Raw genomic sequence first — 25853 nt, forward strand, 5'->3', positions numbered from 1 at the left:
AGGAATGTGTATTAGGTCAACAAAACTTCATAATAGAGAGACTGAGTCTTCTTATATCATCAGTAAAGAACAGTTCAGGTAGCTCATTGTACAGCATCTAAACTCCTAAACCTCCAGAGCTGTAGATGTTGTTGATTACTTCAAACATCACCAATCCCATTCCCAGGAAGTCATGGAAATAAATCTAACCCTTTTGATTGTCACTTTTGCATGCCCAAAGTTTCACAAAGAAAAGAAGCAATTAGACATTTTCAAAAGTTTATTGAAAAGATCTAGTCCTTGTAAATAAAACATGAACTACGATTATTAGAAAGATTAGACACATTATTGTTATAAGCATTATTAGAATGGTGAAAAACACACACAATTCAACCACGTTAATTGTTTCTAATGTTACTCCTATCTATCACTAATATCTCTACACTAGTGATTGTATGATGCCAATATCCTTCTTCCAGACCCTTTTTGAATGATCTAACCCCATATGTTGGTGTTATGTCTCAGGAAGCCATCCTCAGTGCATTAACAAATGCATCCCGTATCAGTTTGCAGGTATGCACACTTATGCTTGTGTGGCTATCTTCCTTCTTAGGGTGAAGGGCAGAGCCTGCAGAACTGCATATCAGTCACAGCTCACAGCAGCTTCCATGATAACTGAAGTGTGAAGTGCCTCTCACCAAATTCAACACAGACGCTGATTAGATAGTAAATCACTGGCCTTATCGAATTCTGCTAGAGAAACAGAATAACGTTATTACTTAGTCTGGAGGTAAATTGTAGTCTCCTATGAGTGAGCACATAACAAAGCAAGGACATCACGTTCTAGTATGTGTCCCTGGAATTAACTGTGCAGACTACAAACCAACATCTACCAAAAGGAAATGTGTGTGTGACGTTTTCTAATGTTAATGAAAACGATGTTCAAATCACCATCTTACAAAATATGCTAAGACAAAAAAGGACTTGAAAAGTGAAAGCTAAATATAATCTCTATAACATTGCAAATCTTCATAAGCTCCAGCAAATAAAACAAGAGTTTGCTGCTTCTATCACTCCTGCTAGTGTTCAATGACAACTTGCCACAATTGTATCCTTTTCGAGGGCCTGCTCTTCCATTTGAGCGTTGGAGCGTTGACCCAGAAGCCCAAGAACTGAAAAAAAAGTCATAGAGTTTTTTTATTACCATTTTAATTTTCAGTAACCCATCCAGAACTAAGTGTCAGGACGGGGTGAGGCCAGTGCATGTCTCTTTGTCCTGCCGTCTTGGGACGGACAGCCAGACATGTGCATTTTAAACTTCTCTAACCTAGCTGTCTTAGACAGCTGGGTTAGAGAAAGTTCAGGCCTCCAATGTTCTTAGGAGGGGTGAGAGAGTCTGCTCTATCCAGTCCTGGCACTGCTCTCATGCTGTGAGAGCAGCACCAGGATTGGGTAGGGCAATTCCCTGCACCCAGAGCTTCCAGAAGACGATCGAGGAAGGAGGACGGTGCGGTGCCTGCAAGTTAGGAAGGTAAGTTTATTTTTATTTATTGATACTTTTTTGTGCCTCACCACCAGTGGTACATACCAGCTGCCACTGTCCTTTTCAAAAGTCTCACGGCGTGCTAAGAACAATTCAAGTACACATTGGCTTGCCGTTGCATCCTCCTGCATCTGAAAGCATCCTTTCCTTACACTCAGTACCACAGACAAGCGCCCTGTACCTCTACATGGCCTCTCACATTTACAGACTCCCAGCGAAAACACAGGGTAGAAAACAAACAGATCTCTTGCATTATTGTATTTTTATTATGCTCGGATGTACTCTTGTACACAGTGAAAATTGAGGTGAAAAGCTCTTTGAACACGCACACCAAGTTGTACTCTCTTTGGGTCACTAAGTCAGCATGTTTCAGATCCAACAGAAACTTGTCTTAGTCCACTGCACTGCTCTACTTGTAAACTGTTTCTGAAGGCTTACAACCATGAGCTTCTGCACAGGAAAACATCAGTTAAATGCAGAAGGAGCGAACTTGAGGCAAGACACCCACTGTTAACCAAACAGGGCCGCTCACTTGCAGTTTTGTTTAGAAATTGCAATGGCAAATGCTGGACGTGGTATCCATTTTTTTAAAGCCAGAAAGGCAGTACCTTAATGTGCACAGATTAAATGGGAAAAGTGATTACATGCACTGTAAGGGTACAGCATGTTGAGCTGCCAATTATAAAAGCCATTGCCAGTGTGAAATAGGTTGATCTCTAATAAATCTAGGAATCCAAAGAGTTGAAGTACAGACATAATCATGAAATACCCCTGCCACCTCCACTCCAACAACCTTATGATTCAAACAAACAAAGGCTTTACCCGAGTATAGAATACATTCTTGAGTGGAATTTACCAGCTGAGCATTAAAGAACAGGACTGCTGGCCATACCTTTCTCAGAGTTGGTTATCAGCAAGGCAAACACACCAACTAGGTAAAACTGTGCTACATAATTAGGAAAAATAAATATATAAAATAATAAAATTTTATGAGTTCCCAAAAATACAGAACTGCAAATACAGAGGTTTCACTCTGGCAGCATTTAGCACAATCTTAAAAATGTATTCTCTAAATAGGTGTGCTGCATATCAAAGGATCAGAAAGTATGGAGCATTGTATCACAACAGAAGTATTTACAAGTACCAGGAACTTTAAAGGAACTCTAAAAGGCTGAATGTTACAGCTATAAAATACAGTCGTTTTAATTTTAAATGTAGCTTCTCCCTGAATTTGTCCACCTTACCCTAGGACTAAGCCACCAAGGACAGCCCCCATCATTAATGTCCAGCGAGAATGAATGTATCTTGGAAAGGAAGAAATGAACACTGAACATTTCAGAATATGTTTCCCACCTTCTCCATCTTAGTGTGACACAAGTACTGCTGTGTTTTCATATCAATACACGAATCCAAGGTTGGAAATGGGAATGCACTGTCCTCCAAGTGCCTAGTACAAAACTGCCTAACATTCAAAATCAGCATCTAGAGCTCAATTACCAGCAGAAATAGCACTTCCAAAGGCAGGCCTAACAGATGCATTTGTGGAGCCCAGGTCCATACCATGATGTGGGGCCCTTGTAGGCCCCTCTCTGGTGCATGAGGACTCAGTTCAAAAGATAAACAATGTCTTTAGACATATTTTGCAACAGTTTCTGGATATGGTGCCATTTAGTGGGGATTGGTATTACCTGCCTCATAATGAATGTATAACAAAAGAATGCTCTGCCTGCTTTTGTTATATGAAATACATTTAGCAATGGTGCTATGTGGCCCTGTAAATATTTGGGCATACAACAAGTATTGCAGGCTGCTTCCTCCTTGTAACATGTCTGCCCAAGAAGGATTCATAAATCAGGAATCGGCAACAAGTGGCTACCTGAGAGAGAGTCGATGAAAAGAGAATAATTCTTTAACCATATGCCCTTTCCTCAAGAGCATGGCCTATAGGTCATGGAGTAAGACACACTTTTCAGATCCCATTCTGCCAGCTGATATCGCCATGCATATGAGGCTTGGGAGTCTACACTCTCCCTAAAGGAAACTCCCAGGTGGTGTGGGATCACCACTGGACTCTGAATGGTATGGTCAGAACCTTCCCGCACCTGAAACCTGCACCCTGGGGGAGTCCAACAGCACCTTCTCATCAACCAAGACCGTGGCCACTGATTGGCTGCGGCAACACTGGGCCACAGCAAAGAGCAGACAGCAGAGGGGCACTTTAATCTTGGTATGCTACAGTGACTAAGAACACTGGGTTCAGACCCCTCTCCAGTACCTACAAGGGGGCTTTTGAGAGGCAGAGGTGTCCCGCTCCCTCAGCGCTGGTAATGACCCTACGCCTTATTTCTCATTTCAATTCAGACTCCTGAAGTGGCCGCACCAGGGTGCAGCAGTACCATAGTGAATGGATACCAGTTACTAGGATTGGAGTCTGCGATAAGAACTGGATGATCCAGTAAGATTTGTAGTTGTAATAAGATTGAGATGCTGGGAGACTTGGGCCTCCCACTTGTTTCTCTTCTTGCTGCTTCCTTGATAGCTGAGTAGGGTAAGACTGCCTCTGGTGGTGCTGGCCTATATTTTTGAACATGATATTCTGGTGCCTGGAGGTGCAGTGACCTCTTTCCCACAACCCTAAAGCCTTGAATCCCTAGATGTTTGAGACTCTTGATTAAAGCACCCTCCGCCTACTCGAGCAAGGAGCCTGTGAGGAGGTAAGGGATCCAATTGGGGCAGATGTTCATGATTCAACTTTATTCAATCTAAATTATAAACATAGATCATAAAAGTGTACATGTTACAAATAGATCTTCTTTCTAATACAATTAAAAAACCTATAAAAGTAGTGCTTAAAAGAACAAATTACAACCCCAACACAGTGGGGCTGTGGCTTAGCAGTTGGTTAATTTTCTTGATATTATTAGAAGCTCAATTAAGGAACTACTTTTCAATTATAAGAAATGTCTCCTTCGCATGCAGGCCCAGAGGAATGATGCTACACAGAAACATTCATAAGGATCGTGAAGCTTCTTCAGAAAAAAACAAGGCAATACGACATTGATTAAAATTATGCTGCCTTAAGAGAGAGGTCAAATTTATTTGGATCTCTGTTCTGTGTAAAAATGACAGAGGAAAAGAGGTGGAAGTCAGATTGGACGGATAAATTGTCACAAGGGCAAGGTGTCAAGTCATTAAAGGAATACTTTTTCGCAGGGAAGGCCAGCATCAAGGGAATTAGGTTGGCATGGAACCTTAGAAGGATAAACCTGTGCTGTAAATTTCTCACAACTTCCAAATACTAATATTCGCCCTCCATTAAAGGTGAGATCAAATAGTAAAGTACTTACACAATAGGAATCCTTCCTTTCATGGGCTGCCTTTGCCAAGAATAGAACCTTAAAGCTCTTTTTGGGAATTTAGAACAAGTACTCGGATTTATGTATAGTTCAGGTATGCCTAGCGAGTGCAAAGTGGATTTAACATACTCTAGCCAGGCAACTGTATGTGCCTTGTCAAATGACAGGCAATTTTGTATAATATTCTGGTTGCGATCCACTGTATCTCTTTTCCATATTGAATGCCACAGCACAATTGGGGCTACTCACATCATGTCAGTCACATAGGACAAATCCAACTCTAAGGGCCCGATTCCGACCGGTTGGGAATGTGCCGGCCAGATTCCTTTACAACTGAGCCATTCCGATGTGCTCGGTCGAAAAGGAATCCGACTTGGATTTCCGGATGACTTACGACATGCTCTGAGAGCCCGTCCGCCATCTGGAAATCCTTCAGTACTCCCCCAGTCGCCTCTTTACGACAGAGGGAGTACGATGGCAGTTATTAACTGCCTTTTCGTGCCGGTGTTTCCGGCACAAATAGGCAGTCGGAAACTGTCTCTAGGGGCCCCAGCATGGCCCCCATGGGTAAACGGTTGCACAATGTCAGCCTGGTGGCACCTATGGTGCCCCTCTGTTGATCCCTACACCCAGTGGCAGGCACCTTGGGGTGCAGGCCACAGAGTGCAGGGATGAACTACACCCCTGCTTTTCACAATGCTGGCATGCATTCTGCTCAGAAAGCATGCTTCCATTGTGAGGTGTACAAGTGCGATCGAACAGGATTCGGTCACATTGTACTTGCAGGGCCATAACCGATGACAGCAGGTCGGCCGGTAACGGCTCCTGAACGATGTCGGACAGACCTGAGTCCGTCCGACATCGGAATCGGGCCCTATGTGGGAGACATAGCTAGAAAATGAGGCAAGGAGCATAGTGACCCTCTTGAAGAGGCCATTCTCCATCTTCTGGAGGGAGTCTATTGGTGTTATTCCCCACACCCCTGCCCCATATGTTGTGGCCAAGATCAGTTTGGGACAATAGATGTTTTTATAGTCGCTATAGGTTTTGAACCCAGTTTCTTGGTAAAACTAGAGACTGCAGCCAAGGTTTGCTACATTGTTAGTGCACTGCTAACCACCATGTGTGATCAGATTTATTTGCTGTCAAAAACAACCCTAGATAGTAAAAGGTCTCCACAACAGCTAATTTACGTGTCCCAATCTGAAAAGGTGGCATCTTTCTGGGGGAAGATGTTACTTTAGGATCTCAAAGCAAATGGATCATGTAAAACCTGCCTGAGATGGTGGGGTAGCATTGAACAGTAACTGCATATTTTTTTTGTCTACTGTGCTACACTGGACCGTGCATCCTCATTGTGAAGCACACAAGTGGGTTTCACAATCGCTAGGCTGTTTGATGGTACATTACCCCTCATCACACCAAATGTCTGCTGCAACAACCCAAGATTACACCGAACTGCTTCCTGTTTATCACTGACTGGCCTTGACCCTTCACTGCAATTGAGGCTCTGCCTCTGACTGCCAGCCCTTTCCATTAGATACTGTATATGACCAACTCCTGATGGCCTCTGAGGACCATGCCAAGATTCACTTAACAGTTGGTTGAGGGAAGGAAATGTTGGATGGGATTCATGAGAGGGATCAACAACTCAGAAACTATGGGGATGCCCCATGTACCAGACCAAAGGGCATCGGCAACTTGCTGGGAACCCAGAAACTGCACATTTAAAGAATGTGATACGACATTGTCAGATACATTGGATGACATATTGATGTCAATCCAGGCCACCCAGGAAAAGCTGGAGGCCAGAATTAATGTAGTTGATGTTGACAAGGGTCTTCTGAGGAAGGACTATAGTAAGCTAGCTGAGAGAAAGAAGACCAGTAAGAAGGCTACATATCCCCAAATCATCAACACAAGCTGCTTCACTTTACATTTTTACATTGGGCACATGTCACCTCTAGTTCACTTGCCAGAACTGACCCTGCCATATCCTCCTCCTGCCCAAAATGTAATAAACTTGATGCAGACTTTTCACACCTAAATTGGACTTATCTACATATTGGTAAATGCTGGGGTGAAATATTTATCTTTAATGCCAGACATTGAGCTTTGTCTGGACCCCCTTTAGGTGCTTTTGCGCTTTGTGTCAGGCATTCCTAAATCACTGCCAAGGCATTATTACTGCTTTAAAGGGTGATAGTGCTGCCTATAGGCGAGTGGCATCCGACCAGCTACCAAGGTTTGGCTAACCAGCCTGATTACCTGTGACTCTACTAGTGAAGTGTATGCCACCCTACAACCACCCACCTCTAGTCTAAAATGCATCTGCCAACCTCTTAGGGACTAGGTTTTAACAACTGAACCAGATGCCCAATCCAAGTCTCCACTGTATAAGAACGTGAGCCTCACAATATTATGCTTTGTATGCTGGATTGTTCTCCCCGACAATTCTGCATTATTATATATGATTGCTCTGACCCCATGTGTCATGCTTTGCTTGCTGTATATGCAGGTATTGCCTTTACTTTTGACCCTTCTAACTGTGCTACTGGATACTGGAATATATGCCCATGTATGGGCCTTTGTGTGAAATTCTCTTATTTTGAAAATTGATAAATAAATAGAGGTAAGTAAAGTTTTTAAAAACGAAATATTATTATCCTACATCCTTCCTGAGAGGTGCCACAGACTCAGATAAAGGTGCTCACTGAAAGAGTCTGGTTCCTGGAATGCAGAGTGGAGCACACTGAAGGATGCAGCTACAGGAACATCATTAGGGTAGAAGGACTCAAAGGTAAAAATATGGTGACATTGCTCAAGAAATGGTTTGTAGAATTGTGTGTCCCCTCTGTAATATCCAGGTCTTTCTTCCTTAGAAGGTGAATGGTGGACAGACAGGACAGCTATGTGTTGAGGAACGTAGTATTGGGCAATCCATATACTCCAAATACTGATCAGCCTCTTTTTTTCAACAATTGTTCCAGACACCTGCATCCATGAGCGCAGGTCCTCGTCATCTTGGAGGGGGTACTAGTTCATTTTTTGACATTGTGTTTAAGAAAATCTCTGACCCCATTGGCTGGCGCAGCACCTGTGAAGGTGGCAAAGACATCTGGACTTGGCTTAGTAATTGGTGACTTTTCGACATTTGCAGGCAGATGCATGGATCATGCAAACAGTTTTCATTTTATACACTGGCCGATGTTCTCCATGTTCACCTGGATAGGTTCATGTGCTCCTCTGATGTGTTCTTCTTGGTTTCCCTTATGGAATATCTGGGAACCATGCATTATATGTGTAGGAGGGGAAAATTGTAACATGCGCCCAGTGGCTCCATTTTTCAAAAGACAAACAGCGTAAAAACTGACTTGCAGATAGTACAGGTGTATTGTCCTTGTTTACTACACACTAGAGTACCCCCCACCCCACCACTGATGGGTGGGCCTGCATAATTTAGGAAGCACATCCTCAAAATCAATGCTTCCTGGAGCTCTTCCAAAGAAATTGATCAAAAGGCAATCCTCAAACTTCTAATAACTTTGAAACCCTCATACCACTTCATTGATCCACTACCTCCCATCCTCTTCAACAAAATCATAATCTTCATCCTCCCACTTTGGACTAAGAATGTAAATGCATCACTTCTACAGAGCAAATCCCCGACTGCCTAAAATGTGGGCAGGTCCCCCCTATCCTGAATAAAATAATAGCCGATCCAACCAACCTTAACAATTTTTGCCTTATTTTTAACATGCCGACTCTGGACAAGCTTCTTGAAAAATTTGCTCACGTCCAGCTCTGTAACCACATTGAGCAATTCCATCATTTCAACCAATTCCAATCTGGCTTCTGCTCTGGGCATAGCATGAAATTGGACGTGACACATATAGTGGACAATGCTTTAAAAATGTTGGATAAAAATCAAGCATGCTTATTAATCCTCTTGGACCTATCCTCAGCATTTGATTCAGTTAAGCATGACTATCTACATGAATTACTAGAGCACAGGATGCATATGTCAGGGTCTGTCCTAAACTGGTTTACCTCTTTTCTTTGAAATAGAACACATAAAGTCAAAGTAAATCAGTCCCTCTATGAGACCGCCCAGGTCACACTTGGGGTCCCACAAGGCCCCTCCCTCTCACCCACCATCTTTAATCTACTCATGGAGCCAATAAAAGAAATCCTAAGTTCATACAACATTCACTACCATTTGTATGCTAATTATATCCAACTCTATCTGATGGTCTCCGCCCCTGAAGACATCCGATCCCTTAATCCTATCCTTCAGAATACCAAAAATTGGCTGTCATATAACCACCTCAAACTTACACTCAAAAAACCGAGTTACTTCTAATTGCCCCTCCTAATAAAGTACACATTGTCAATGAATGGATGAAGCAATTAACAGCATTCAATTGCAAACCACAATTTATCGATTCAGCAAGATCACTAGGAATTACACTCAACAAAAACTTTAATATGCAGAAGTACATTAGTCCCTGTTAGAAATGGGGGTCTCTAGTTGGCAATGGTTTGCACTGTTGTCCAAGTAGGGGCCCTCCTTCTTAGTCAGTGTAAGGGGGATACATTTCTAAAATAACCCCTGCTGCCCCCCCTTGGTAGTTTGGCATGCGCAGGCAGCCTTATCTCAGAGGCAGCGTGTATGTAAAGCTTTTGTGCATACATACAGTAACACAGTGAAAACACTACAAATGGACACCACACCAGTTTAGACAAATAAGCAATTCTATATCTAAACCAAACAAGAACGAAAATGACAAACATTCAACATTCAATACGTTAAAAATATTTACTTTGCAAGATAACCTTTAAATGGCAGAAATAACTGAAAAACACAGTTCTTCCGAGTTGGTAGCTCCGTCCGGGGCTATCGCGGTGCTGAAACAGCAGAGTCTAACAATTCCAGTTGACCGTGTCGGTGCAGGTCAGCTTAAGCATCAACAGACTCGAAAACAGTACCCTTCTCGTTGCGGCTGACATGTTGGTGTGAGCCGGTCAGGGCAACAGTTGTGGTTGCATTTCAAAATGGAAGAGGTGCAGGTTGCAGTGCCCTCACGTTGCGGTGCAGGCAGCGGCTTGGTGATGATCGTCCAGACAGCGTCGGTGAGACCAAGGCGTACAGTTCAGGGTGAGACTGTGCAGAATGCGGTGCTGGCAGGTTGCGGTGCAGGCGATGGAGCCAAACAATGTTCGAGTCGGAGAGCAACGGTGTCGGTGTAAGCAACAGATCGGTGAAGATCATCAAGACGGCATCATTGAGACCAAGGAGGCGGTACGAAGTGTGGCGGCACCTTCTGCGGGGCCTTCAGGACACATGTTCCTGTGATGGACTTGGTGACAGATTCAGTTACCCTTTCCTTCTGTGGTGACTTAACCAGCAGTTCCAGAGACGGTGCCCAGAAGGATGGTGAGGTCTTTGCTGCTCCTGAGACCTCTTGAACAGGGTGCAAGCTCCAATTCCAAGCCTTTGTAGATACTTTTACAATCACAATACTCACACAGTTTCACTCCTTGGCAGAAACAGCTACAGCAGGCCAACCGCAGACAGTACACAGCAAAGGGGCAGTACTCCTCCTCCAGTTCCTTCCAGTTCTCCTTGGCAGAGATTCCTCTTGAAGTCCAAAAGTGATCTACAGTTCAGGGGCCTCGGACCCACTTTTTATAGCACAAAATCCTTTGTTCTCTGGTGGCAGAGAAGCCCTTTGCCCAGTCAAAACCTGTTCTGTCCTCTCTGTTGCAGCTTCCTGGCAGGAGGTGGAGACAGCATTGTCCAAGGCAGATCAAGCCCATTCAGGTTTGCAAGGAATCTCCTTCTCCTACTCTAAATGCAGCCCAGGTCTATTCAGCCCAGCCCTGACTCACCCTGGAAAGGCAAGACACACCTCACGCCCCCGCATGTGGCTGTGTAAACAGAATGCACATGCCCAGCCCCTGCCACTCCATAGCCAGACAGTCTATACACAAACCTAGCAGAGGCACACAGGATGGCTAAGCAAGAAAATGTCTATTTTCTAAAAGTTGTATTTTCAAATACCGATTGTAAATAGCATGCTTCCTTAAAGATGCATCTTTGCATTCTGAGTTCAGGCATACTAAACTTTATTTTCTGGTCCCAATGGGAAGTTATAGTTATACAATGTTATAAATGAACTCCCATTTTGTCCTATGGTACAGAAAACCTATCAGTATTGAAAAACTATATTGGCAGTATTTCACTATCAGGCCATGCCACACACAACAGAACATGTCCTACCTTTCACATACACTGCACCCTGCCTTAGGGGTGACTCACATGTAAGAAAAGGGAAGGTTAGAGCCTGGCAATTGGGTGCACTTGCCAAGTCGACATGGCAGTACTAGACTGCAGTGGCAAGTCTGAGTTACATTTGAAAGGCTGCTTGTGCGGGTGGCACAATCAGTGCTGCAAGTCCACTGGCACCACTTGGTTTACAGGCCCTGGGCACACACAGTGCACTCTACTAGGGGCTTAATAGTAAACCAAAGAGGCCAAGTAAGGAAACATTAATCCATGACAGCAATTTACAGAGGCAGTGTTAGAAATTGGATTTCTGGTTGGCTAAGGCTTGAGCCAAAGCCAGGCAGAAACCACCACTCTCGTCAGGGCAAGGGAGTTAAACGCTGAAGATAACCCCTGCTCATCCCCTTGGTAGCTTGGCACGAACAGTCAGGCTTATCCCAGAGGCATTGTGTAAAGCATTTGCGCAACACACACACACAACAGCAACACACTAGGCACACCACAAAAGGAACTCCACACAAGGTTATATAAAAAATAGCCTTTGTATTATCATAAACACATTAGAAACATAATCACACATTTACACCGTGCCATCTGGCACTGGGAAAGATTCACAGGGAATTATATAAAGGACCAGGCCAACTGGGCCACGGTCAGAACCATCAGAACTGGTAAGTAAATGCAAAACACAATCAGCAACTACTGGTGCCATAATGACCTAAGCATTATCACATTACCATTAAACACCATCCTAAACCATTATAGAATGACACTAGGCATAAAACACTGTATGTATCTTATCAGGCATAAACCACATTATGCACTAGCAGCAGGCATCACCTTAGGCATAAACAGCTAACATAAATACATTATGCCATCCCTTAGGGCCTTGCGTCCTTCCAGTACACACAGATACCAACCATGGACATGACCCCAGGCCAACTGGCCTTTCACCTGGGTCCTAAACGCCCTTTGTCCAGAATGTCAGGGCATTGCTGCCAATGCAGCAAACTCCAAAGTTCGCAATTTTGCAGGCCTAAACGTGGCAGCTGCCGCTATTTGCGGTGCAGCTGTGAAGAAAGCTGTAGGCACTTACTGTGTCCTCTGGAGCCCCCCACTGGGACTCTCTAAAACAACTGTGGCAAATGAGCGCCGACAATGTGACCCGGTTGGCACCACCGTGCCCTTGGACTGCCCACACACAACAATGCCCCCAAAGGAATGAGCACAGGCACTAACTGTGCCCTTTGGAGACCCACGGTACTCTAATTAAAGGCGGCCCAAACGTTGCAGCTGCCCTCTATTAGTCGGGTAGTTGTGGCCATTAACTCAGAGAGAAGGCACGGGCACCTCGGGACCCCACTGGGGCCCAAAGAACAAATACGGCCCCAAACGAACTTCGTAGGAACTTCGTACTGGCACTAACAGTGCCTGAGGAGCCCCATTCACCGAGCCCCTCCTGGGACAATACCGTGGTCCCACCCTGTGCCCTCTGCAGCCCCCCACTCACTGGGCTGTTCTGGGCAGTTCTCCTTCAATGCGGCGGGGCAGGCACCGACAATGTTTCTCTGGCGTTCTCAGCCGCAATAACCACACTCCTTCTGCACACGGGGCTCCCTCACTGGAGCCCCGTTGACCCGCCGCACACTCCTTTCTTACTTCTCTTTGCCCAGACCACCTCCCTGGGACTAAGGCTTCTCCAGCACGGGGCAGCTCGGTGACGTCTCGCGGAGGTGGGGTGGGTTCCCGTCATCTTTCCGGCCCCACTCTGCTCTGCCTCCAAGGCCCCGTCCACAGTCAGGAAAGGCCGTCAGGTTTTTGGGTCGCGGTAGTGATTTCCTCAGCCACACAAATGGGGTGGGCACCCGCTATTGACAGATGCACAAAGCGGGGTGGGCACCGGCAAAAGAAGCATAACAAGCGGAGTGGGCACCCGCTCCTCCACAATGTAAAAATGTGGGATGGGCTTCTGCCGTTACCAGCAGCGGCAGTGTGGGGTGGGCTCCCGCTCTGCTGCAAAAGTGCCCAAACTGCGGGGGACTCCCCAACACAATCATCATAGCTCAGGGCTGTAAACTGAAACGCTCCCATAATCCTGGAGCCTTAAAGATCAAGATGCAGCGCTCCCCTTCAAGGGTAAAAATAAAGAGCTCACAAGGCGCTAAGTCCATCAGGCTTCAAGGGGCATAGCTGGGTTCAGGGAGGCCAGCAAACAGGGCCCTCCAGCAGAGAGGCAAGCCTTCGTGGCTTTACCCCCAGCACCAGCAAATCCCACCCCCCAGTCCAGGAACAGCACCCTCTCAGCAGTACAAGGCTTGGGGGAACCAGCAAAAACTAGTTCAGGGGGGGGTTGGAGCACTCTGTTAACCAAGCTCCTCTTCCCTTTGTCAGGTGGGGGCTCAGTAATCAGACACACCACAGGGGATGGAGCCAGCATTCACTAGGGCAGGCACAATATTATTCGGGGTCAGAGGATTACTCCTCCCACTACACCAAATGCAGATGTCCTATTCACCCTGGCGCTGACTCACCCTGCCCTTCCTGGAGCCACACACACCTCCCAGCCCCTGTCAATCAAAAGCCAGACATGCAATTCACATCAGGCAGGCAGACACATAGCACACAGAAATGCCAACTTTCTAAAAGTGGTGTTTCTAAAATAGTTATACTAAATCTGCTCAACCATTGCATAGAATTTATTATCACTATTCCAGATATGCCAAACGTGACCACACTGCGCCTCTCATATCAGGAATTACCACTGAATCCCCCATGCATTCCTATGTGAGTGCAGCCCCACAGTAGTGAGAAACCAAAATGGCTGTTTGTCATTACCAGGACGTGTCACACACTTGAGGTACATGTCCTATCTTTTACCTACAATGCACCTGCCCATAGGTATAGCGAGGGCCTACCTTTGCGGTGACTGACATGTAGTAAAAGGGGGGTCACAGACCTGGCACACACTTTAGGGGCCACGTCACAGCGGCAGTAACACTGCGCGCACAGACCTTGCAATGGCAGAGGTCTGGGATAGGTTTGAAAGGCTACTTTGGTGGGTGGCGCACTCAGAGCTGCAAGCCCACCAGTAGCATTTAATTCACCAGCCCTGGGTATATGAGATACCGCTTTACAAGGGACTGACAGGCAAATTAAATAGGCCACATGTGTAGACCAATCTTACCATAGTTAACAAAGGGAGCACACACACTTTACACTGGACAGAAAGGCAAAACATTTAGGGATGACCCTGCAAAAAGGGCCAAGTCCAACAGGCAGCTCTTGCACTTTGGCACTGAACAGTTGTGGTAAAGTGCCCAAAGCATCTAGACCAGAAAAAACGAAGTCCAACACACAGAAAAAAGATAGGAGGCAAAGGCAAAAAACACAGGGGAAATCCATGCCAATGATGCCAGGTCTAATAGTCCAACTACTATAGGAGCCAAGCTTCAAATTAACGTGTTAAGAAAACAAAAACTCTTATCTCCCAAAAAGACCTCAAGTCTGCTGTGCAAGCCCTCGTGATTCCCAGATTGGACTATGGAAGCGCAGCTCTCCCCAGCCTGCTCAGATCCACTACAGCCTCATTAAGGGGCTCCCTTTACTCTGCTGTAAGACTCATTACAGGATCAAAAAGGAACAATCATATTGCTCCTGACATAAAATCCCTCATCCGACTACCCTATGAAGCAAGAATTCAATTGAAAATTGCATTCATGACTCACGGGGAGCATTACAAAAAGTTCAAGTAGCGCAGCACCCACGAGGCTGCACTGGGTTGCGTGACAGAGAGGGAGCAGGAAAGCACCATATCTTCAGAGATATGGCTCTCTCCTCCCCTTTCCCTTGTGCTGGTCCTGAATTCTGCTACTGTGCACCACGCATAAACCTTAGCACCATAATGTTAGGGTGTTTGCATTAGTCTAGCATATGTTTTGTACAAGAAGGGTACCCTACCTGTACAAAATACGATGCCCATACACAATATGAAGTCTTTCCAACTTTGGATGCATGCTGCACAGTACAGCACACATGCAAAGTCAGAAAAGGAAGGAGAAATTAAAGTATTTCATCTTCCTTGTGGCTAATTGAAAAGGGCACAATTTTCTTATGCTAAATCCAATTTACTTTATTTAGTAAATTGGGTTTAGCGTGAGAAATCGTGGGTGGTTGCATGGGAAACAAGTTTAGTGCTTGAAAGTAAATAGGGGAAAAAATGAGTTTGCGAAAATTTGCGTCACTTTTGTGACACAGACACGGCGCAAAATCTTAGTAAATCGCCCTCATAAAGCTCTACACTTCAATACCCCAAGTTATATCACTAAGAAGCTCGAACGTTTGGGTGGCTCAAGATCCTCTAGAAGCTCCATCACCTTACTGCTTAAACCACATAGATTCTTCAGGAAGAAAACCTACGATAAAGCTTTCTCTGGCATTGCCCTTTGTATTTGGAACTCTCTTCCCTGAAATACATCATTCAAGTAAGTAGTCAAACTTCTATTTATAAACAATTATCTACAATAGACCTTCAAAATTTCTGTTTTATGATTATGCTTTTCTCTTGTCATATACGTATATAAACCATGTTTTACTGATATATATGTTTGTGCCACATTCACTTGTAAAGCACTCTGATACCCCCAAGGGTCACGTTTGCACTCTATAAAATGTTTCAAATAAAAATAAAAATAAATTCCTGGGTGAAAATCTTTATTCCTTTGATAACCGTTGGATGAGACGAGAGGAAGAGATGTCCAGTGAAAATGAACTCAAAACTGACCGCCAAGGGTGGCAGGGCACGCTGCGCACTGTGCTTATTGAGTCCTCGGGGACTCTGTACTTAAATATTCAATATTATACAATGGGTCATTCAAGTGTAATTATTAAATCAAATAATAGGATGTATGACGTTATAACGCATACTATTACTCCGCAGACCATTACAACGCGACTTTTACTCCGCATACCGTTACAACGCATAGCGCCTTGGGGCGCTGGATAGTGGTAAGTATAATTTTCTATTCCAACACCAGTCCCCGTGGACACTAGGGAAGGTGTTGGATAGAAAATTAAACTTATTCCCTATCCTACAGCGCCCCCCAGCGCAATGCGTTGTAACGGTATGCGGAGTAAAAGTCGCGTTGTAATGGTAGTGCGGAGTAAAAAATGCGTTGTAACAGGTGTATACCCAAATAATATCCCAGAAAGATATATGTGGACTTATGAATATACTTTTAAGTCTCTTCTTGTAATCAAAACAAATAGATGAATTTCTTCATAGAAATCAAATATGACAAGTACAAATGATAAAAATACACGTTCATTACAGCACGCTGAACATTCTAATACAGTTATAGTACACGTTTTCTGATAGATCAGAGCATGTCAATTTTTTGCATAACAATTTTTTGCAATGCCCGATGCAATTCGGGACGTTGGTGTCCCTTCCTCAGGGGAAATCTGAAAAAACAAAATACGACTGATCAAGGTCTCTAATTATATTGTTCATGATGAACAAGTAAATGCTTAATTATTCAAACTCAATTGGCACCATGTGCGGGTCTGTACATTGTGTTGTTACAAATGGTGTGCTTGCATTTACGAGATATTGCATGTGGAACTGATATAGTAGTGTCACTACATTCAACACCAAACAGTGCTAAATGTGGATTAATAGTGATAAACCAATCCAAAGCATTGCACCATAAATTAATAAAGATTAAGGTGATGGGTGCCTTAGGGTAAGAAAAAAAGGTGTGCACCTCATGTGACTACTTTCAAAATGAAACAAGACTCTAAAGAAATAGTGAGAATTGAAAAACATGCAAGGATCACAAAGAAATGAGAGAATTCCTGATACCTGGCTGAGCGCTGCTACAAACCAACTGCAACCAATGACAAACAAAGAGCTTAGTGAACCATCACGTAATAATTCCAACACTTAAAAAACTCAAGATGAGAGAACTCTACATGAGAAGCATACAAGACTTGTCCCATACCTGATAATTAGAGTCAATTAACTTCCTGAACGATGTCCAAATAAGTTCTTCCCAGTAAGAGTGGATGCTTTGAGGACAGTCAAGAATACTGTGCTGCCACTGCATAAATGAAACAAGATCCTCCATCAGATCTCACGATATACTGCTGCCAAAAACCACTAAGTAAATCCAAGAATATAAATGCAACCCTAGTGCAATGATGTTGTTGAAAACACTTACCGGCACGACTGACGCCGAGCTGATAACCATTCAACTCGCCCAATGAGCTGTTCTGCGTGGAGTGTACGGCCAGTTCCAAAAAGCTCTAAAGGGATAGGGCAAAGCTGTTAATATAATGTCCCATCGCTATCAAACACGACATAGCCGTACCACGGCAAGCGATAGTTCCTCACCCTCCTGATCGCATCCGACCCGTTTCCGACTAAGCGTTCCGCTACGTACTGCGTGCAACGAAGTTTCTCGGGGAGCAATCTGTTCCCGGCTTAGATTAACGCCGTAGCCATCGACATGAAAACTGGACTAGTTTAAGGGCGTTTTGGGGGTCTGCAAAGACCCGCCATCCCCGAGGACTCAATAAGCACAGTGCGCAGCGTGCCCTGCCACCCTTGGGGGTCCATTTTCAGTTTATGTTTTTAAGCACTTGAGAGGCAGCAAGTGCGACGCTGCAGCACCTATGTAAGATTGATCTTAAATTTGTTTGAACTTGTTAGTCAAGCAAGAATAGTGAGTGCGCTTCCAACCCCTTTGTATCTAGTGAAAATGAATGACAGGACTGGAAGATTACTGCCCATGTTTCACAGAAATCAATTGAATTCAGAGGTACCCGGGATATTGCCTTAAACTTTCTATCATATTTTCCCTTTACTCAGGAAATCTCTGAGAGTTGTTTGCTCAATTGTTAATTGTTAGAAATTGGGTTTCTGGTTGGCTAGGGCTTGCGCCTAAGCCAGCAGAAACCACCACTTTAGTCAGGGCAAGGGAGTTACATGCTGAAGATAACTCCTGCTCACCCCCTTGGTAGCTTGGCACAAGCAGTCAGGCTTATCCCAGAGACAATGTGTAAAATGTTTAGGCAATACACTCACACAGCAGCAACACACTAGGCACACCACAAAGGAACTCCACACAAGGTTATATAAAACATTGCCTTTGTATTATCCTAAACACATTTGAAATGTAATGTGCATTTACACTGCGCCAACTGGCACTAGGCAATATTTGCAAGGGAATATATACAGGACAGGGCCAATCGGGCCACTGTCAGAACCATCAGAACAGGTAAGTAAATATAAAACACAACCAGTATCTACTGGTATAATGCCCACAGCATTATCACCTGCAACATAAACACATTATGTGTGTATCACTGGAAGAAAAAAAAAATTATGCAATAGGCCTCACCAGCATAAACACATGACCCTGCAAAAAGGGCTAAGTTCAAAATTAATTTTTTCACAATGTCTATTTACTAGCTAAAACTCTGACTTGAAACTATTGCATTATTATAGAACTATGTGTACATATGTTGATGCTTCATTTGTATGTATTTCAATTTCCTATGTGGAACACATGTAACAATGATAGTTTGATACTTTCTCAAATGTCTTGGTTTCACTTATATATGATACCCATGTACATTGTGAAAGAATGGACACAATAAACCATGTACATTCTGACAGAATGGACACAATGAACTTAAAACAGATTTTAAAGAACACAGGTCCTTTCCTCACAGAACTCGAAGGTCCAGATGTACTAAGGTGTTTTACAAAAGTCTTATTAAAATTCAAAAAAGTCTTTCTGACACATGAATGGGCATTTGCAGCTATTTCTAAATTGCAAATGGGAAGGGGTACAACAGGGATGTCCCCCCTTAAATTGCGTGTCACAATCGAATCTATCAATGAGTTGTCACTACAATTTCAGTTGCAAACCATTGATCATTCACCAACGCCTGAGTTAGGGAACTAACTGATTCATGAAAGGGAAACTGTTCCTGTGCAAAAGCTTCACCTTTGAATCATGTCAGGCAGAGTCTGCCCTGCTGTGGTGGGGGATAGTGGTCAAAGGGGCCACCTCAGGCATTCCCCAATGTCTTCCTAGCATGTCTGTTTTTCAACGAACAACCTGTCCCAGCTTTTGATGCTGACATACGGGGAAAGTGAGTGCAGAAATAAATGTCTGCTGTCCAGCGCATGGATTCATCCCTGAGTTCACAGCTATTTCCAGTGGCAAGATGCAATCTGCCTTAGTAATATGAATGAGACAGGAGGTTTTGTGACCCTCCACGAATATTCATTTTTTGGTACAGCTGACCAGTTCAGCAGCTGAATTGCAAAATGATGGGCCGGTGGCAAAAATGTTTTTTCGTTTTAAATAAATCAGACATGGGATATCTTACATATGACCACTCATCAAGAAGAGCACTATTGAACCAGATGATTCTGCCACCCAACAGAACAATCTTGAACAGCCATTTCGTTGGAAAACTAAAAGAAAAGCATTTTCTCAGATCTTCACCTTTTTTAAATAAGACATACTGCTATCAGACCAATATACTCGGTTTCACCCAGAGACTGGTATGGGGTCTGATCTACTCTCCATCTGAAAACCACAGTGGATAGAACGGTTGTTGCTGCAGTTCGACTCCTTGATGTCTCTGCTTCTTGTGACACCGTTTATCCTCACACCCTTTGAGGAATACTATAAGAAATGCGAATTACTAGATCTTCTCCTACCTCTTCAATAGATCAAGCATTATTTTAGTACCTCCACTCACTTACATTATCAGGGTTGGGGCAATCTAGGATCAGGCATTGCTCCACTTATTGTCAACGTCCACTTCAGCCTACTCCCAGCACTCTTTGATTCAATCAACATGACATCCTGTAACTATGCAGATGACATAATGTTCATTCTGGAATTAGGCAATCTGAGTGCTCCTGATAACTCGACTAGAAAAGTATTTCTGAGCCATTGACCAAATACATTTAAATAAATACAACCCAACGTGGGATCCTCCTGCCTGGAACTGGAAGATCGGCCATCTTCTTACAGTCTGACCCCTGAAACTTTGATCTCCACTAATGACAGAAGTGACTGAAGTGGGAGAAGTTATGGACCCCAGCCCTTACATGGCTCGGCAAGCTCTCGAGAGGATAGTGGAAACACAGCCAGTAGTACAGTGAGGTGCAGGTTAATTTGGAGCCAATAACTACTTCAGCTCTACTAAACATTACCACAACAGTCATAATAAGGGTGGTTTAATAATCTACAAGTTGTCTTGTTTCTGTGCTGAACTGATACAACAACTATCCCGCAAATCCTTTAGTCCAATTTAGCCAAGACAGTTCAGAGTATCTTGCAATACATATCTGTACTAGTTTCCGTGAGTGGTCATCTCTGGCATGGCTCCGGATAGGATTTGGGCCCACTTATTAAGAATTAAGCACCCATTTCCAGCCACTGTTTGAGTCATTAATTGAATTTGACCATAGCATGTGTAGAGTCAAGCCAACACGTATATAATTAGCTGCCCATGCCTTTTCAGCACTATAAATGCTCTATAAAGACATTTATTGAACTGCTCTTACTAAGTCTAAGGCAAAGGAGAACCGAAATGTAAGTAAATTACCTCCATTAATTGGGCCAATGAGAAATTGGACACACACTGTACTATGACATACATATCGAAAGTGTTGAATCCAGCAGAACTAAGATGTGACCCAATGTGCCACTGTCATATGTATATGCATAATGTCCTAAATCCACCAGAAATGAATGTACTTAAACACTTGTGTCAAATACTCCTGTTCCTCTGCCCAACGGAGCAATGGCATTATTCCTAAAATAATATACCATATGCTAGGTATATGCTTGAGTGACAGATAACATGGCTGCAGGCATGATTGCTTCTATGGCAAACTGCATGACAGACTTTATGGCCATCCACATGACAGCATCTCTTATTATGTGAAAGCATGACATCTCTCACTCCTTTGACTTCAACCTCATGCATAGGCACAGAGACAGACATGATAAAAGAACATCTCTGGTCCTTATGCACAGCACCACACTACCCATACAGGCCAAATACCATACATATTCCTTCATCTGCAACTCTTCCCTAGGGTTGTATGCTACTCATCTACAAAGTGCTTCAGAGCCTCACCAGGGGTAGGAAGTGTTGTATGAATGCAACTATAATGCAGGAGACCTGAGTTCTATGCAGTTAGAATGCATAGCCGCTATTATGCTTTACTTTGGATTTTAAGATCTATAATGGCTGTCGATCTGTGGAAACAAATGTATGAATTAATAGCGCTTTACAACACAACAAGTATACAATTAACGTTGACTCAATGGGCCATATTAAGTGCTTTAAATTTGATGTGCAATCTTAAAACAAACCAAGGCAGGCACTTGACTAAAAAAAATCTTTACTACGAGGCAAATCATTACATATCTCTGTTTTAATTTGTAAATATGTAACAAACCAACTGTGCTGTTCCAATAATGTTCCAAAACCCCCTGCTGTAACGTATTTTGGTTTCTACAATACAGTCCCTACGGGACCCCAGCTGCCATACTGTTCTATATACAGCACCTCGTGTTTGAGGTTTGCCTGCTACAGTAAAAGTGTTTTATGCAATGTGTCCCCTGATTCCTATTGGAGTTAAGTCTGTGCTGTATCAGAGGTCTCAGGCTTTGAACATTTTCAGGAGTGAGAGCTAATTAATATATGTGATGACATCACAGGAAGAGATGCACATGAACTTTGGCACAATGACAGCACAGGAAGTAAGAATAGTGAAATGATCTAAACAATAATATACATAAAAAATTGACAGAATAGCACCATCAGGTTACTAATGTGAACTTCAGGCTTACAAAAGTAGTGGAGCAGGACTGTGAAGTGCTCAAAGCCTCTCTTTAGTAGAAGCCTTCTCTTGGGGTGGAATTGCTTCTAGAAACCTGTACATCGCCAGGGCCGGACTGGGAACCAAAACTGGCCCTGGCAAAGTGCTTGCCCCCCTCCCCCGGGGGGTTGGAGGTGCCGCCGAGCTCCTTGTCAGGGCCGGTTTTCGGCCGATTTTGTTGCAAAAACGGCCCTGTAACAAAACCGGCCTCCAGGGGCCCCAAACCGGCCCCCACCAGTGTGGCGCACCAGGGGATTGCCCGGTGCCCGCTACAACCAGTCCGGCCCTGTACATCACCCAGAAGCTGCTATAGATCAGTCCTCTGACCCGAGCCATATTTAGAAATCAGCTTCTTTCCCTTCTCACCAGGTGTGACATTTAGTCTACTGTTAGACCTCGAACGACCTCAAATGTGTGAGTCCTACTCTTAATTAGTGAGACTTAAGATCTCTGCAATATCAAATGCTTAAAGAAACATACAATGGTTTACATCATTTTTCATGATACAGAAGAACTGTGAAGTTATCAAAAGATGGTTTGTAGCTTTACAAAAGGATGTACAAAACGCCTTCATTTATAAATATTTTCACGGGTCCCAAGAGATGAACTTACAATCTCTGTGCTCTATCACATAAGTTCGCACTTCAGCTACATTTTGGGCTGACCGGTGTCTTCGGTACTTAAAGAGCTAGACCAGCACTATTGTACCACCTTTGAAAGCGGTAAATGGAAATGTGCTAACATAGCTTTGAAAGCATGTAATGTATTTTTGAAAAACGCTCCACATTAGGTTCTTTGTCATTCTAAAATGCAGAAGAGTGACTTAAAAAGCATTTTTGACTGGGGCTATTTTATGTTTATGGTCATAAATTTAAGGCAGCGCTTGCTCCAAAGATCTTTTTCCACCATACTATAAAAACAGGAATCTGGAGGTGATAACGTCTGACGAGCGTTTGTGTAAATTTTTTGTGCAGCATTTTGTTGTGCTGGTGATGTGTTTTGTGCTGCTGTGTTTCTGTCCTGCATTAATGCACTGTGATGTGTTTTATTGTGATTGTGTTCTTGTTTTCGGTCTGTTTAGCAGAGTTGTGCCCTATTCTGTTTTAAATATGTTGTGATGTTGCTTTTGTGTGAGTTATTTTGTAATTTCTTTTTGATCTGTAAAACAAATCCTACCACATTTCCAGCCAAAATCATTACTCCTGCTCATCTAAAACCAGTATGAAACTGATGCACGTTCAATAGTTTGTGAATTGAGCTTTTTGTTTCTGTTTTACAGGAGACATGCCAAAATCTTGACAAATATTTGAGGGATGTATTAAATCCATATATCATAAATGTGACGCTGGCAACAAAAATGTGCAGCGAACTGCTATGTGGCGGCAAAGGAGCCTGTGCCAGGAAGTCGTGGAATAGCAACGATTACCTGCACCTGAATCCACAGGTCTTCGAAATAAAAACAGAGGCATCTGGGAACTATTCCGTCATTGGCCAGCCAACCGCAGAAGAGGTCCAGAGACTGGCCGAGCGATTCATGTGTAACTGCTACAGGGGCAGTGACTGTAAGCAGGCAGCCAACCTGAAAAGTACCACAGAACTCTCCATCTGTGCTACCCAAGACATCTGCATCACCACTGGTGCTATAGGACATCCATGATCAAAACACATGCCAATGTTGGGCGTCATGCATATTTTGCAAATTTAGGAATAATTTGAACTGCTGATAAACTACTTCTCATGGCTTAGGTTTATTGTTTGCCTGGTTTACATAGACTGCACCATTGTTTTGGAAGCCTAGGGGGAGATTCTAAAACATTGGGGCATATTTACAAGCCCCTATTGCCACCAGAGCATCACTTTTTCTGTTGCTCTGGTGGGGTAGCGCAATTCTCCATGTTTACAGAGTGGTGCTAAGCCACATAGCGTGACTTAATGCCACCTAGTAAATATGCCCCTTTCGGCCAGAGTCGTCTGCGGCAAAGGGGCATGCAATGGGTGTTGCAATGGGCGTTACACCACTAAACCCATTGATTTTTTACACTGCCCTATATTTACAAGACATTAATATGGCCATACGAGGCATTCTGCAGCACACATGGAAAGAGAAAATAGCCATTGTTGATTGTTTATGAGCCGGAGGGTGTCCCTTCCTGCACATAAATAATGGTCTCTGCAGCACCGGCCCCCTTGCAACATGGCCGAAGGGTGCCTGTGCTGGTGTTAGCTTTTTCTGCCCCAGCTCTAGTGGAAACATAGGGGTGTACCGTTCTCCCATCCAGTCATTCCCATGCAGTCACCCATGCTTTTTTTTACACTAACCCTATCTACTAACATTAGTAGACAGGGATGGAGCCACAAAGTAATGCAGCTGAAAAGCTGGTTGTTAAAAAGAGAAATATTTTCATTTCTCAGTTTTTGCCAACTTTGCATGCCTGCAGCACTGTGCAGCACATATACAAAGTAGGAAAAGATTTAAGGTGTGTCTAGCCATAGTATTTTGTACATAATATTCAGTACAGGAAGGTTACCATTCCTGTACAAAACCTTTGCTATAATGAAATCAGCGCCTGCACTAGGGAGAGGGGAGGAGAGTGCCATATCTCTGTGAATACTGCGCTCTCCTGCTCGCTCCCTGTCATGGATCACAGGACAGCCTCTTTGGGTGCTGCGCTGTATTCCCTGAATTGTTTCAGAATCTGAGCCCTATGCTCCAATTAACTAACAATTTGTGTGGCTTTTTAGCGGGGTTTGCATCACAAAAGCAACACGAACCCAGTGCTAAATGTTGTATTGGGATTCGCTTTTTAACACAAATTGTGATTTATGTGTGTAAATTAGTATGATGCGGCATCAGTGTCAAAGGAGTGTGGCATAGATGTTGCAGTCAACCACCCAAAGTTTTTGGTGCAAATCCCAATCTACTAATATGGGCAAGCCGGGATTTGCCACAAAAACCTACTTCCACCTTGAGACAGATGTCACAGTGGTGCAAGTTTTAAAACTCGCCACATTTTACAACCTTGCATGTGTGCAGCACTGTACAGCATATCTACAAAGGGGGAAAAGTATTAAAGCATTGTTTTTGTGCTATTCTTGATGGAAGGTGTTCACCAGATGCAAGGGTGTGTGCCCTGGTGCAAAGCAGCGAAAAGATCACAAGAGCAGGGAACAGAAAACACAGCATCATATCTTAGTTGATAAGGTGCTGTTTTCCACTCTGCTATTGATGCAATATAGCACAGAAACTTTGGTTGCTGTATTGCTTTGCATCAAAAGTTTGTAAATCTGCCCCAAAAGACTAATGTACTATTCCCATTGGCAAACCAGAGATACAGAGTTTAGACACAGACTTGTTTGTGAATGGGAATGCAGTTTGCATTGTGACTTACATGCTAATAAGTTGCAAATTGAAGATTCAAATGTCAATTAGGTATATCGCAATTTGTGAACCCCAGTTATTGGCCAGTACAAAGACGTACGCCTGCAAGAGATAGCAGATCTCTGTCCCTGCATTTGCATTCCAAAATGGGAACCTGTTTTTTTTTCAGAGAGCAGCCAGTTTCCTTTAAAGCGACCGATGCTGCTTAAAATAAATTTAAAAAAAGATGTTTCCCTCTGGTAAGGCAGCGTGGAATGTAGGCAGTAGTCACAATCACTGCTTACTTTAACTAGATCACTCTAAATGATTCTCATAGGGGAAAGGGTTCCAAGGTGACCCGTCCAATTTGAAAATCATTTGCCACTTCCTTTGAGGTTTCGGTAACTGAT

The 25853-nt window shown here is 43.7% G+C and overlaps 1 protein-coding gene across 1 annotated transcript in view; it reads left to right on the plus strand.

Moving 5' to 3' along the window:
- LOC144763898 (hyaluronidase-5-like) overlaps positions 1 to 23742 on the plus strand; it is a 396285-nt gene extending 372543 nt beyond the window's left edge. The window contains exon 4 of the mRNA XM_078649926.1: positions 23365 to 23742. Within this exon, the coding sequence (XP_078506052.1) occupies positions 23365 to 23742 (378 nt within the window). The remainder of the gene's footprint in view (positions 1 to 23364) is intronic.
- Positions 23743 to 25853: the final 2111 nt, after the last annotated feature.

Source organism: Lissotriton helveticus, chromosome 1_1 (genome assembly GCF_964261635.1).
Source record: "Lissotriton helveticus chromosome 1_1, aLisHel1.1, whole genome shotgun sequence".
Taxonomy (NCBI): Eukaryota; Metazoa; Chordata; class Amphibia; order Caudata; family Salamandridae; genus Lissotriton; species Lissotriton helveticus.